Source organism: Curcuma longa, chromosome 5 (assembly GCF_044706935.1).
Source record: "Curcuma longa cultivar G26 ecotype Majalengka, Jawa Barat chromosome 5, ITB_CL_G26_1.1, whole genome shotgun sequence".
In the NCBI taxonomy this organism is placed as follows: domain Eukaryota; kingdom Viridiplantae; phylum Streptophyta; class Magnoliopsida; order Zingiberales; family Zingiberaceae; genus Curcuma; species Curcuma longa.
Genome location: NC_133865.1, coordinates 9209880 through 9222287, shown reverse-complemented (window position 1 = coordinate 9222287; position 12408 = coordinate 9209880). Strand labels below are relative to the sequence as shown.

General features: G+C 45.0%; 4 protein-coding genes across 4 annotated transcripts; 2 read left to right on the top strand and 2 right to left on the bottom strand.

The window, feature by feature from the left end:
* Positions 1-908: 908 nt before the first annotated feature.
* On the top strand, positions 909-2433 carry LOC141828918 (BAHD acyltransferase DCR-like). The gene is made up of 2 exons (XM_074716308.1): positions 909-1963; positions 2042-2433. The coding sequence occupies exons 1-2, from the start codon at positions 944-946 to the stop codon at positions 2360-2362; spliced, it is 1341 nt and encodes a 446-aa protein (XP_074572409.1). The 5' UTR covers positions 909-943; the 3' UTR covers positions 2363-2433.
* Positions 2434-2530: 97 nt separating this feature from the next.
* LOC141828919 (malate dehydrogenase [NADP] 2, chloroplastic) lies at positions 2531-7151 on the bottom strand. Its single transcript, XM_074716310.1, has 14 exons — positions 6927-7151; positions 6735-6831; positions 5496-5582; positions 4549-4633; positions 4265-4446; positions 4102-4172; positions 3938-4028; positions 3755-3829; positions 3510-3611; positions 3304-3426; positions 3121-3189; positions 2968-3036; positions 2836-2889; positions 2531-2741 (listed from the first exon to the last, which is right to left on the bottom strand). Exons 1-14 carry the CDS (start codon positions 7100-7102, stop codon positions 2688-2690), a joined length of 1335 nt encoding a protein of 444 aa, XP_074572411.1. The 5' UTR covers positions 7103-7151; the 3' UTR covers positions 2531-2687.
* Positions 7152-7563: 412 nt separating this feature from the next.
* On the top strand, positions 7564-8344 carry LOC141828921 (zinc finger protein ZAT5-like). Its single transcript, XM_074716312.1, has one exon. It carries the CDS (start codon positions 7684-7686, stop codon positions 8332-8334), a length of 651 nt encoding a protein of 216 aa, XP_074572413.1. The 5' UTR covers positions 7564-7683; the 3' UTR covers positions 8335-8344.
* Positions 8345-9358: 1014 nt separating this feature from the next.
* On the bottom strand, positions 9359-10997 carry LOC141828920 (protein WALLS ARE THIN 1-like). Its single transcript, XM_074716311.1, has 6 exons — positions 10783-10997; positions 10641-10703; positions 10456-10572; positions 9979-10366; positions 9619-9770; positions 9359-9515 (listed from the first exon to the last, which is right to left on the bottom strand). Exons 1-6 carry the CDS (start codon positions 10995-10997, stop codon positions 9359-9361), a joined length of 1092 nt encoding a protein of 363 aa, XP_074572412.1.
* Between the last annotated feature and the right edge of the window lie 1411 nt (positions 10998-12408).

Below are 12408 nucleotides of genomic sequence, written 5' to 3'. Positions count from 1 at the left end.
TTTGGATGCAAAAAATAAATTAAAAAATGAAATCTATTAAATAAACAATAATTCTTGATACTACTGTTGTATCCTCCTAGTACCAAATTGATAAGATTAGGTGTGGACCAGTATCTTGCTTTGTATCACATGATAAAAATTTATAATATCAGTACTATTAGTCTTTTTCATCATTTTTTTAAATCAAATAAAGAATATATATATTTGGATCAAAAAATAAATTAAAAAATTCATCAATGATACTACTGTTGTATCGTACCAAATTGATGTTTATTAATTTAAATGATATATCTTATTTATGATAGAATCCCAGCTATTCATATAAAAAGCACAACAACCTTTTTCGATCCGGCTGGAAACTTTTATCAAATAGCGGCAATTACCGACAGAAGAAGCAGACGTTTTTCGCTGTTCAACTAATCCTTTCCTTTCTCGTGACAGATATCCGCTTAACAGTGACCAGTTCGGTCCTTAATGACCCGTCCCAGTCCTAGATAATGATAAAAGAATTTCATATGCTTTTGAAAGGAATAAAATAAGCAAGATTCATGCATTCTGATGGATTAGCAATTAAAGAAAGAAGAGATCCCATGAAGCGTCGATCGCCATGTCTTCTGTGACATGGTCCAATAGATTAACAGGAGAACGCCATGAATGGAGTAAAGGCACCTCCTTTGTAGGTGAAATTTCTCTCCTTCGCCGCTGTGCGCTGTTAAATGGCAGTGCAGTAGAGGACGAACACTGCGATGTTCCCTGTTTCAATGAAGCATTTAAGCTCTCGAACTACTTCCGCTGCCGTCCTCTTCAATGCTCCGCGCTGCCAGCTACGACGAGCCTCATCGGTTGCTCCCTTCCTATTTATTTGTCGTTTGTCCTCCCTCCTCCTCCGCTCTGCTCCACTACTGCGCTTTCCATCACCGGTTAGTCCATCTGTTTGTGGAGAATGACGGTGGAGAACGGAGCGGCGGTGGCGGAGGCCGTGACGGTCACCAATAAGGTAATGGTGCTGCCCGGGAAGGCGCCGGAGAAGGGGAGGTGTTGGTTGGCGACGTTCGATTTGCCTTACATCACGTTCTACTACAACCAGAAGCTGATGCTGTACAAGCTTCCGGCGGCGGAGTTTGGGGAGGTGGTGGAGCGGCTGAAGCAGGGGCTGGCGGTGGCGCTGGAGTACTACTACCCGTTGGCGGGGCGGTTGAGGCAGGACGAGGAGAAGGTGTTGTTTGTGGAGTGCGAGGGCGAGGGGCTGGTGGGTGCTGAGGTGGTGGAGGCCGCTGTTGAGGGGGTGTCGGCGGTGGAGCTGGCGGAGGGGGAGAACGCTGAGCTGCTGCAGAAGCTTGTCCCCTACACCGGCGTCATGAACCTCGAGGGGCTTCACCGCCCGCTGCTCGCGGTACAGTTCACGAAGCTCAGCGACGGCATCGCCATCGGGTGCGCCTTCAACCACGCTATCCTCGACGGCAATTCCACCTGGCAGTTCATGTTCTCCTGGGCAGATCTCTCTCGCGGCGGCGGCGGCGGGGTGTTGCCTCTGCCTGTCCACGATCGCACGCTCGCGAGGTCGGTCCGCCTGCCGCTGGCCCTCCCAGCCACCGCCGGCGAGCACGAGCGCGGCGACCCCAACGGCCCCGCCAGGCCCCTCGTGATGCGCGTCTTCTCCTTCTCCGAGGCCGCCGTCGACCTCCTAAAGGCCCGCGCCAACGCCGGGCTCCCACCGGCGGCCAAGCCCCTGTCTACCTTCCAGTCGCTGGGGGCTCACGTGTGGAGATCCGTCAGCCGCGCGCGCGAGCTCAAGCCGGAGGACATCACAGTCTTTGCCATCTTCGCGGACTGCCGCTCCCGCGTCGATCCCCCCATGCCGGAAGCCTACTTCGGCAACCTCATCCAAGCCATATTCACCGGCACTGCCGCCGGCTTGCTGCTCGGAAGCCCACCTGAGTTCGCCTCCGGAATGCTACAACAGGTAGCTGTCTGCAAACAGAGCCAAATTCCTTTCTTCTCCCAACAAATCGAGAAAATAATCAAACGCACCTTTCAACAGGTGATCGAGGCGCACAATGCGGAGGCGATCAAGAAGAGGCTGGAGGAGTACGAGGCGGCGCCGAAGCTGTTCTACTACAGCGACGCCGGTATGAACTGCGTGGCGGTGGGCAGCTCGCCCAGGTTCAAGGTCTACGACGTTGATTTTGGCTTCGGAAAGCCGGAGCGCGTCCGCAGCGGCTCCAACAACAAGTTCGACGGCATGGTCTACTTGTACCCGAGCAGGGAAGGCGGTCGGAGCATCGACGTCGAGCTCACCTTGGAAGCCGGGGCCATGGCGAGGCTGGAGAAAGACGAGGATTTCCTCCTCGTTAAGCCTTGATAAGGGCAATATCACAATCAAATCCAGTCAATCGGATCGCACACAGATTGGTAGTTGACTAATCTACTAGTTCTATTTTCACTACGTTTTCTATTGTTGTGTGGAAGATCGCAATGCGCATGCTTCGTGAGTGCAAATATTCTGTGGTGTGTTGCTGATAAGAAGGTTTGTGTGTCCCTGCTCATCTCTGATTTAATAAACTTGTTACTCGTTCGTGTCCACTGTCCATTACCGTGGTAAAGAACATCCCCTCATAGCATGCCTTAATCTTAATTTTATGATCCTGCCAAACAATCATCATTTGGCCAGATTGGCCGATTGGGTGCTACTGTTCTCCGGGAAGCATGGTGTCCTCAGGAAGATCACAGAAAGCGTTTCCCTAAGAAGAGATGCACATCTCATCTTTGTAAATGCAAAATTCGTAACTTTATTATTATGGAAAAGAAGAACTTTGGATGTTTGATTTGCATTACCTCTCCGGTGAGATGCGCCACGCATCTCTTCTCAGCAAGAAGCTCGGCCTCAGTCTGCCAGAAATTGAAGAAAATGTATAAGAACGATTACTATAAACGTGACTCGATCGACACGAATGAAGCGAAGCCTACCTTTTTTATACGCTCCCAAAGGTAATCATCAAAGATCACGTCCTTCACTAGTTCATAGTCGCCATCTCCCTGAGACAGGGCAATATCATGTCTTAGGGGTCGTTTCCTTCACAGGATTGATACAAAGAGTATTTCTGAAGTAAAAAAGAGTACATTTGATCTGCATGGCATGCTGAAATTAATGTCCTCTGCGATGCCATACGGATTTCCCGTCGTGTAGACCTGCAGTGTGATCCCAAGAGTGGGGAGTTGGATCCATTGGAAATATTCTGTCAGCGTATCTCTCATAATTTCAAAAGATGATAGGTACAAAGTGAGGTTGCATAACAATGTTACCCCTGTCGAGAACCAATCGCCTGGAGGAGTGGGAGTAACAAGGGACCTTATGGCATCGACGATGGAAACAGCAGTAGATGCAGCAGAAGATCTTCCCCATTTTTGGATAAGGACACCTCCACGCTGAAAACAAAGAACAAACAAATTTAGATTAGTCAAAACTGTCTCGTTCAGAGAGATTGTCAGATTATATGATCAGTGTGGACCTTCTGCACTCTTTCAGTGAACTCTTCCTTTAACCATTTTATATCAGTGATAATTTCAGTCACTGGCATACCATTGATTTTAGCATTCAAAAAGTCCGGAACCTGGTAGAATAAAAGCTCATACATTGGATCCATAGATAAAACAATTTTTTTAAAAAAAAATTAAGTTGCTTTAGTTGTATCTTATTTAGGTTGAAAATCAACAAGTCAGAAGATTACTACTACTGACAAAAAACTCAGGTCACCTGGGTAGTTGAGTGATTTCCCCAAATAGTCATGTTTGACACTTTATCATAAAACACACCAGCTTTTAGGGCTAGCTGTAGGTATAATGACAAGGAGATGTTACAATGTCTAACCCTAAAATGAAAAATGCAAGAAAACTCAAGTAGCAAAGTGAGAAACTAAACTAATGCTTATAAGTTTACCTGGCATTTGGCTCTATTCTCATCCAGCCTGGTTAAAGCATGGAAATTTTTGGCAGGTATATTTGGTGCATTCTTCAAACAAATGAGTGCACTGGGCAGAATAATTGTATGCGATTAGAACTAGCATTTTATCCTGAATGTGGAAGAGAAGCAACTGATCATACTTTGTATTGCATGGATTACCAACGACTATGACTTTCACATTTCGTGATGCGACCTCATTAAGAGCTTTTCCCTGAAATTACTATCAGTATCATGATCCAGAATGAAAATTTATATACTTTTACTAATTTCAGTGCTCATATATAGCATGAGAAGAGGCAGTACTTGTTCTGCAAAAATCTGCCCATTAATATCCAGCAAGGCTGCTCGCTCCATTCCTGGGCCTCTGGGCTTTGCGCCAATCAGAAGTGCCCACCCTGCATCCTGAAACACCTCATAAGGATCTACACCGATGCTAACTTCCCTCAATAAAGGATATAAGGAATCTTCTAGTTCCATAGCCACTCCTATACTTCCATAGAAGATGAGAAATAAAAAATTAGTATTGTAACAGTGAACGGCCAGTTGCAAGGTTGTATATGACATTTTTCTGTGTAGGCAGGCATTACCTTCTAAAGCTTGGAACGATCTCTCAGAGCCTAGTAATTTCAAGGCAATTGGTTGATCTGGCCCGAAAACCTCACCTGAAGCTAGCTGAAAACCACACAAAGGTATCTTTAAACAAGTTCTATAAGACATGAATACTGTATGTACATAAAAAAAATTGTACGCTTTGTGCATACACTTGGAGTTGGGTTTAGGTTGTCACATTTGAATTGCAGATTTAGACTTGTAAAAGAAAGGCATGAACAATTTGCAGAATATGGTGCATGATGTTGAAACAGAATGAACTTTAAGACTTGTGACAACCCAAATCATATTATAAGCATCATTTTGTTGATCTTCAAAACCCCTGATTAAAGAATTGCTATAGCGTTTAAATAAAAAAACAAATTATCAGATTTTAGTAAATGGTCAAAAACAATAGAGACTATGAACTGTAGTTGCTATTTATTGAAGTCATTGTGACAGTACGTACAAAGAGAAAAAGTTCAAAAAAAAAAACAAATTCTTCAAAATCAACAAAAAAAAGAGAGGGAGGTTGCGGTAAGACATGGAACAAACTATATTTACTGAAGACTGCATATCTGCCTATTATGGCAAACTGTTGCTTATACGGTAAGCAACTGTTCTAATTGAACAATTCCTCATTTTTGTATATTTGTCTGTCACTATTGTCATTCTTTTCCAGGCTACATTCTGCATGTATTTTGACCCGTACTGCTAGTTATTTTGTCCTGATGAATCAGGATAAGATTTTGCTGCTACAACTATGCCAAAACATTCTTCATCTGTTTTGCTAGAGTTTATGCAAGTTAAAAGAATATGCACCCATAAAATCTAGCTGATAGGTGCTAACCACCATAAATGTGGTATGTAATAACTAACAGGCTCCAGCTTATCGGAACAATGAAAGAAGCTTGATCATGAAATTTTACAGACCATAAATCCTTACTTTAAAAAGTAGATGATTTGCTATCATTCCAGCTGCACCTGATATTGCAATGTTGATCAAACTCTTCCATGACTTTGTCTTGTCATCCTAGAAAAGAATTGAATAAGCAGATTAATTATGCAACACAGAAAGTAGGAATGAATCAACAACTTGAATAAAATGCTGATCAACCATTATAGTGTTAGACGGAGTAATTTCAACAGGTCTATAAAGCACGTCTCCTTAGATAAGAAACTGTATTCGAGATTAATTGCTGTCCCCAAACCAGAAGTAAAATAAACTTCTCACGTGATAATTTTTTTTTATAACAAATTTCAGTTTTTTCCTCACTACATAATTCTTCACGGTATCTATTAATACACAAAACCAGCAATGTCCATATGAAGTTCAGAAATAAAAGGTTGAGAGTTGAATCAATCCATGACAGCCAACGCTGAAATAAGTTTACAGATAACGCCGTAAATTTGTGAGCGTGGATATTTACCATATTTGATGATAATTGTTATGGGTAAAACACCACATCTAAGGAAGTTTGCCAAGTATTGGAGCTAGTTCAGACTTCGGATGGGGGGAGGATGACAAGAGAAGAGCTGAAGTAAGTCCAGTTTGGCCACATTGGAAGTGAAAATTTGATAAGCTTTCTCTGGCTATATGAGTTCCATTGAAGCGGGCATAGCTTTGCCGTGGTGGATCGAACTCAACCAAAGAAGTGTTGGTGGAGCGGGAAACAAAATGTTATTGCAAGATCAAGTGCAGAAGTAGAATACCAAGCCATAACTCAAGGAGTCTGTGAGCCATTATGGTTGAAGCATCTTCTTTTGGAATTACATCTTTATCCATAAACACCTCTTCTCTTCATTGTCATTGAGATTGCCAACAATCCAGTACAATATGATACGACTAAGCATATTGAACTAGATTGACACTGTATCAAAGAAAAGTTAGAAGGAAGCATTTGTATTCCTTTTGTACAATCTTCCGACCAACTATGAGATATTTGGATCGAGAAGCAATCGTTTTTCTTCTATTGTTTGTAAGATGCGTTTAAAAGATATTTTTTTCACCATCTCGAGGAGTGTTATTAAGTTGATTTTACATATTACGAAACTCAAGAGCTTATTTATAATATGTTAAACAAATTCTATTATCCAATACTTGTCTAACTAAAAAGGGGGAAAAGCATGACCCTGAACAACCCTATTTTCAACTTATATCACAGAAAAAATGACAACGCCTTACCGACTTCAGGTCATAAGTGGTGCAGAAGACACCGAAACACTCCTTCTTGCTCGCGACACCAGCCGGAGTGGTGCTCAATTCCGGGGCTTGGACTTGGCTGCACAATAACACCACCACAACCACAACCACCAGCGATAACCCAAACCGTAAATTCATAAAGACGCTGACACAAGAAGAAGAAAAAAATAGTACTTGGGTGCGACAGAGCACAGAATTTTGGCAATCCGGCGGGCGCTGCAAGGGATAGACCGTCGTCGACGATTCTTGATCACCAAGCGAAGGTTGGCGGAGCTGGAAGAGAGGTCGTTGGGAGAGAAACAAGATCCCGATCTCGCGTACGTCGATGCGGAGATCTCCAACGCGGCCATGGTGGGACGGATCGGAACCAGGGGGAGAAGAAGAAGAAGCGGCGGAGAGGAGGAGGGAAAAGACAGGAAGCAGAGTCATCGCCAAGCGATAGAGCGGCGTTTTGAAATGGGAGTGAAGGATGTGAGGATATCGAAGGGACACGTGGCGCCTACTCGGCGGCTGGTTGAGAAGCGATTGGCTAATTGGGCCGATTTGGGCCCGATTTGGGCTTTTGTTCTGGGCCGGAGTCTGTTTGTCATCTTCATCACTGATACTGTTCTCAGTGGTTTTGCAGTGGTCCAAGCTCCGAGCAACAAGTGTTCTGTGATCTTCCATCGAGAAAGAAGCAATAGCTAAATGGATATCTGATGCAACGTGGATGCGCAGAGGCCATGGAAAAGAGGAATTGTGTGTGTGGAGCAGGAGTGGACTATATCTCATTCACTGTTCGCAGTGGGCAAAGCAAATTGGTGGAGTTTGACTCCGCCATGAACGAAAAGTCCAACTATATGCTCATCCTTTTCGATCTCTGCGAGTTCATATATATGCGATGAACTAGTGAGAAGCTTTCCAGTTCTACTCTTCTGATAATTTCTTCTCGATGAAATTGAGAGTCATGGAATTAGAATTGGCCGAAGAATACAGAAATGGTTTTAACGATCAGAGCGCTCGAGGAGTCGTGATCAGAGGAGGCACGCGGACGAAGCGGGGGCGCTGCGTCGATCACCTGCCGGCGGCGGGGACGACGACGACGACGACCTCTTCCTCTAGCGGCGTCACGGAGGAGGAGGAGGAGGAGGAAGAGTACATGGCCAATTGCCTGATGCTCCTCTCCCGCGGCCTGGTGGAGGGCTCCGTGACCCCTGCGTGGCGCTGCCGAAGCGGAGGATACGAGTGCAGGACCTGCAACAAGAGCTTTCCTTCGTTTCAAGCCCTCGGAGGCCACCGCGCCAGCCACAAGAAGCCCAGGGCGGCGCCGGAAACGACCAGCGAGCTGCGTTTACAATCCGCCACCGGGACGGTGGCGGTTTCAGCACTGCTGGATAGCAAGAAGGTGAGACTCCACGAGTGCTCGATATGCGGCTCGAAGTTCTCGTCCGGCCAGGCGCTCGGCGGCCACATGAGGCGGCACCGGCCAGCAGCAACCGCCTTGGAGACGGCGCCGAAGACCAAGAAGGAACAAGTTCATGTCTTTCAACTGGATCTTAACCTTCCCGCGCCTTCTGACGACGATCAAGGGGGCAAATTCTAACTCGAATCCTTCGACCATAATCTAAGAAACAGTGATTTCTTTAATTAGAATTCTTTTTCATGTGTAATCTGAAATTGTTGGTTCGAACAGTGCATTGCATGCCTCGGAATCGATCGAGGCAACGAACTACAGACCAATTAGAATAAGAGAGAGTGGGACTGATGTGAGATCGATGTTTCCTCCACCACCAAGGAAAAGTTCATGGATCTGGTTCTTTCCCATCAGCCATGGTTTTGTTTGAAAGCCACCTCTTCTCACGTTAAGTGGCAAGGGAATAATTAATAGCGGATGATCTGAGAAAGAAGGAAGCACACGCACTTGTATTCCTTCTCATGTTACCATCCAATTAATCCAAGATTAAATCCATATTTCAAATCAGTTTTGATTCTCGAAGTTGCTTGTGCCCACGCGATCGATCGAGGACAAAACACTTGCCGTCTGTCTGTCTGTCTGTCTGTCCGTTCCAAAAACGTACTCCCAAGTGCGCAGCTCAGTGGCCTCTAGTGCGTGATTACGCTGCACTGCACGAGCTCGCCATTGGCAACTGCACGCTGCTTGCCATGCAAACATGGCGCAAAAGCACTCAAAAGCCACAAGAGTTTACGACATCTCACTTTGGGCCAAAAGGACGACGACAGACATCGCACTTTGGACTCTGTTCATGAGTAAGAAAGTGACAGTTGGTTAGTCAACTTGTAGCATATCTTTGTTTGATATGATCGGGGACAGAGCTGTTTATATAGAAGAAATCTAGACCTTCTTCTTGTCTTCTGCTCTTTGATTGTATGGTTGCAATAATGTTTAGTATGATCTGTTCATGGAACACTATGGATTAATGGGCATTTGAAATGCAAGTTTATATCACTGAAACAGCAGGAATTAATTAATGCTAGCAAACCAAAAGAGCACACTCGATAGTTTCTTCCAACAACAACAAAGCAAACTTGGCGAACACATTGGGACTACTCCCTAAGCTAATTAGCACTCTTGTTTCTCTACTCACGATAGGTCATAGGGCATTCTGTCAAGCATTTTCAGTGGCGGATGAGGGCAACAAGGAAGCTTTGAGTGAGGCATTTTGTCGAATGCCATCATGATCCTTAGCTGCGAAGGCTCTCTCTTGACTCTTCCCCCACAGCACCAGATACAGCCCGGCAATGATGAACACGGCACCAATGATGCTGCACAAAACATTGAAACGAAAGAAAACAAAGAAGAAACAACAAGTTTAGCAGATTATCGGATGTTGAGAAGAGATTGCTAGCTAGCTATGTTGCCCCATACCCGCCGAGGTAAAATTGCTCGCCCAAAGTGATAGAAGCCATGATTGCAACCACTAGAGTTTGAACTGGCTGGTAGACGGCCACAAAGACAGGACCTCCCTTGTCAATGCACCATATCTGGACAGCGAAGGCAATACCAGAAGCAATAAATCCCTGCATATGATGATCATCCATGTTTAGTTACACCTCGAAATCTACTTTTCAGTGAAGGAAAATGCTTCGAGTAATTGATTACAGCTGCATATCAGTTCTCCTCCATGCTTGATCAAGTGAAGGTGGAGCTGTTTATTTTTGCATAAATTCTACGACAGGTTCAGGCGAGAATCTGAAAACAGGGTTTTACTGAACACGTAGAACTTACAGCATAGAGGATGGCGAAGAGCTCGCCACCGGAGTGGAAGGCCCAGGCGTCGGCGTCGCGCTCGACGAAGGCGGCGATGGTCAAGAACTGGATGACTCCGAAGAAACAGGTGTAGGAGGTGACGGAGAGCCTGGCTGGATACTTCTTCAGCACTGGCTTCTGAAGCACGAGCCACCCCGACCACGACAGGCAGTGCCCGACGAGGTAGACGCAGCCCAACGTCCAGTTCTTCCCCTCCGTCACTGCCGGCTCCGCCTTCACCGTCGTCGAAGGGCCAAGTACCGACGGCCCTTTGTACAGAGTGATGACCGTCGCGCCGCCGACGCACGCAAGCGTTCCGGCGAGCTTGGCGATTCCATCTCGACGATTCAGCTGCACCTTCTCGATCCTGCAAGCAGCCGGAGCGCGACGTTAAATATCAAAACTTTCTGTAAACGCACGCATCGACATGAGAATCAGAGGAGCGGAGTGAACTGCCTGAGGGCGGCGGCCATGGCGAAGGTGATCGCCGGAACAGAGTTCTGGATGGCGGAGGCGAACGTTGGAGAAGTGTTATCGAGACCGAGCAAATAGAATCCCTGGTTGGCCGTCATACTAATTCAATTCCATTGGTCAGTACCGAGTTCGAGTTCACTTCAAACCTGACGCGTTAAACTACGTACCCGCAGAGAGCGAGCAGGAAGAACTGGATGAGCAAGGAGATCGTCATCTGCGGCCTGTCCTTCCTGCATTTCCAAGCAATTTAAGTTTTTTTTTGCTCGCAATGAACCAAACGTAGTCATACAAGATACAGTAGTGCATCACTTCTCGAGGAAGTAGGCGAACGGGAGGAGGAGGACGAAGGCGATGACGTTGCGGTAAACGGGGAAGACGAGTTTGCTGATGCCCATGTTGAGGGCGGCGCGTGAGACGACGTGGAAGCCGGCGTAGCCGAACTGCAGCGCCAGCATGGCGACGTGCAACTGAGCCTTCTCCGGCACGCCGCAAACTCTCTTCCCTGACGCCGCCACCTCTGCCATCCTGAAACAACGCAGATTCGAGGGAGACGAAACGGTTAAGCGTGAAGAGGTTCGGCTCGCTGCTTGGCAGATTTATAACTGTCTCGGCCATTCTTGTAGCCGCATGATCTGGTGGAGTTAATCTCGACCGTTCGATTATGGACATTTAGGACTAACTAAATCCAGCTAAAATTTTATTTTCCTTTTTATGGATATCTATTAAATCGGATCCACTAGATTTGCACTCCCAGATCTTGTCGGTCTATTGGAACTTGCTTGCCTCTTTATAGACAGCTCGAGGTTTTATTTTATTCTCTCTCAATCGAGCGTGCTCTTCGGTTGGTGAAATAAATAAATAAATAAGAAAGACGATTAAAAAAACATAGTAGAAATATAAAAGATAAAAAAGTGTTTTTTATTTGGTTTTTTTTATAATAATAGATAAAGAATTAAATGTTTACAATAAAAAATTACTTACTCGACCGGCCCAATTAGCTAAGCTAGAGACTACTAGTAGCAATCAAATCAATTATATTGTTCTATTTGGAGTACTCGTGTGTCTGGTCCAATTGGTTCGATCAACTCGTTTGGACTATTGAGTGACTAATTATTCATGAAAGAATATTTATGTTAGGAAGTATATAGAATAGATAAACAGCAATTTTTTAAAGAATATGTTTTCATGAACTTAAAATTAAATGTGTTTCATGATTCAATTTTTTTTACTACTTCGGCACATTTTTTCAGCAAAAAGTGGAATTCATTATCCCAACAATTCTACATGATCGATTTCACGACCATCTGTGAAGAGGTAAATCAAAAAATTGTAATTTACCGACGATGAAAAAAGGGCATTACCAATCGACTTCGCCGAAATTCGACCATTGTCCACTTCAACAATCTTGTCCACTTCAATAATTCCGCTCAGCCACAACCAACTCAACTATGCCCTGAAGACTACTACTCATTTTTAAAAGAATAGAGTGAAAGAAAAGATATTCAACTTTGCCCCTTCCAATCCAACTTCTCAAGTCAATGGATTGGCACTAAGGTTGACAATTATTCTAAACAGACTTGAGGTTAGAGCGAATTGATGGGTTGTTCAAGCTTTATTGGGATGTCGGTGGCTGAGTGTCTAGTGATCCAAGTGCTTCCCGAACCCGAATGTCACTCAAGTGGATTGCCAAGTACTGAGTTGAGATGTTGAGTGCTTCTAAATGGCGAACTGACCGAGTGTTGAGTCGTCAAGCATCGAATCGGTTAAGTTGTCAAGTTGTCGAGCTGCCAAGAGAATGCCGAGTGGTAGCGTTGCCCAACTACCAAGTTAATCGAGTCCGACTGAATCACCTTTGAAGAGCACCGAGTTGGAAGAGAAAATGTCAAGGCTTACACGTTTGACGTAGTTTCCCTAAAACAAAATTATCTCCTTCGA

What these genes read in the sequence shown, in the direction of transcription:
- LOC141828918 (XM_074716308.1), top strand. Translation starts at nt 944, where the DNA reads ATGACGGTGGAGAACGGAGCGGCGGTGGCGGAGGCCGTGACGGTCACC. An exon ending in CCTCCGGAATGCTACAACAG is followed by an intron (nt 1,964 to 2,041) that starts GTAGCTGTCTGC and finishes ACCTTTCAACAG; the next exon opens with GTGATCGAGGCGCACAATGC.
- LOC141828919 (XM_074716310.1), bottom strand. Translation starts at nt 7,102, where the DNA reads ATGGCCGCGTTGGAGATCTCCGCATCGACGTACGCGAGATCGGGATCT. An exon ending in GAAATCACTCAACTACCCAG is followed by an intron (nt 3,612 to 3,754) that starts GTGACCTGAGTT and finishes TTATTCTACCAG; the next exon opens with GTTCCGGACTTTTTGAATGC. An exon ending in GCATGCCATGCAGATCAAAT is followed by an intron (nt 3,037 to 3,120) that starts GTACTCTTTTTT and finishes GCCCTGTCTCAG; the next exon opens with GGAGATGGCGACTATGAACT.
- LOC141828921 (XM_074716312.1), top strand. Translation starts at nt 7,684, where the DNA reads ATGAAATTGAGAGTCATGGAATTAGAATTGGCCGAAGAATACAGAAAT.
- LOC141828920 (XM_074716311.1), bottom strand. Translation starts at nt 10,997, where the DNA reads ATGGCAGAGGTGGCGGCGTCAGGGAAGAGAGTTTGCGGCGTGCCGGAG. An exon ending in GCCATGGCCGCCGCCCTCAG is followed by an intron (nt 10,367 to 10,455) that starts GCAGTTCACTCC and finishes GGCTGCTTGCAG; the next exon opens with GATCGAGAAGGTGCAGCTGA. An exon ending in GAGCAATTTTACCTCGGCGG is followed by an intron (nt 9,516 to 9,618) that starts GTATGGGGCAAC and finishes TGTTTTGTGCAG; the next exon opens with CATCATTGGTGCCGTGTTCA.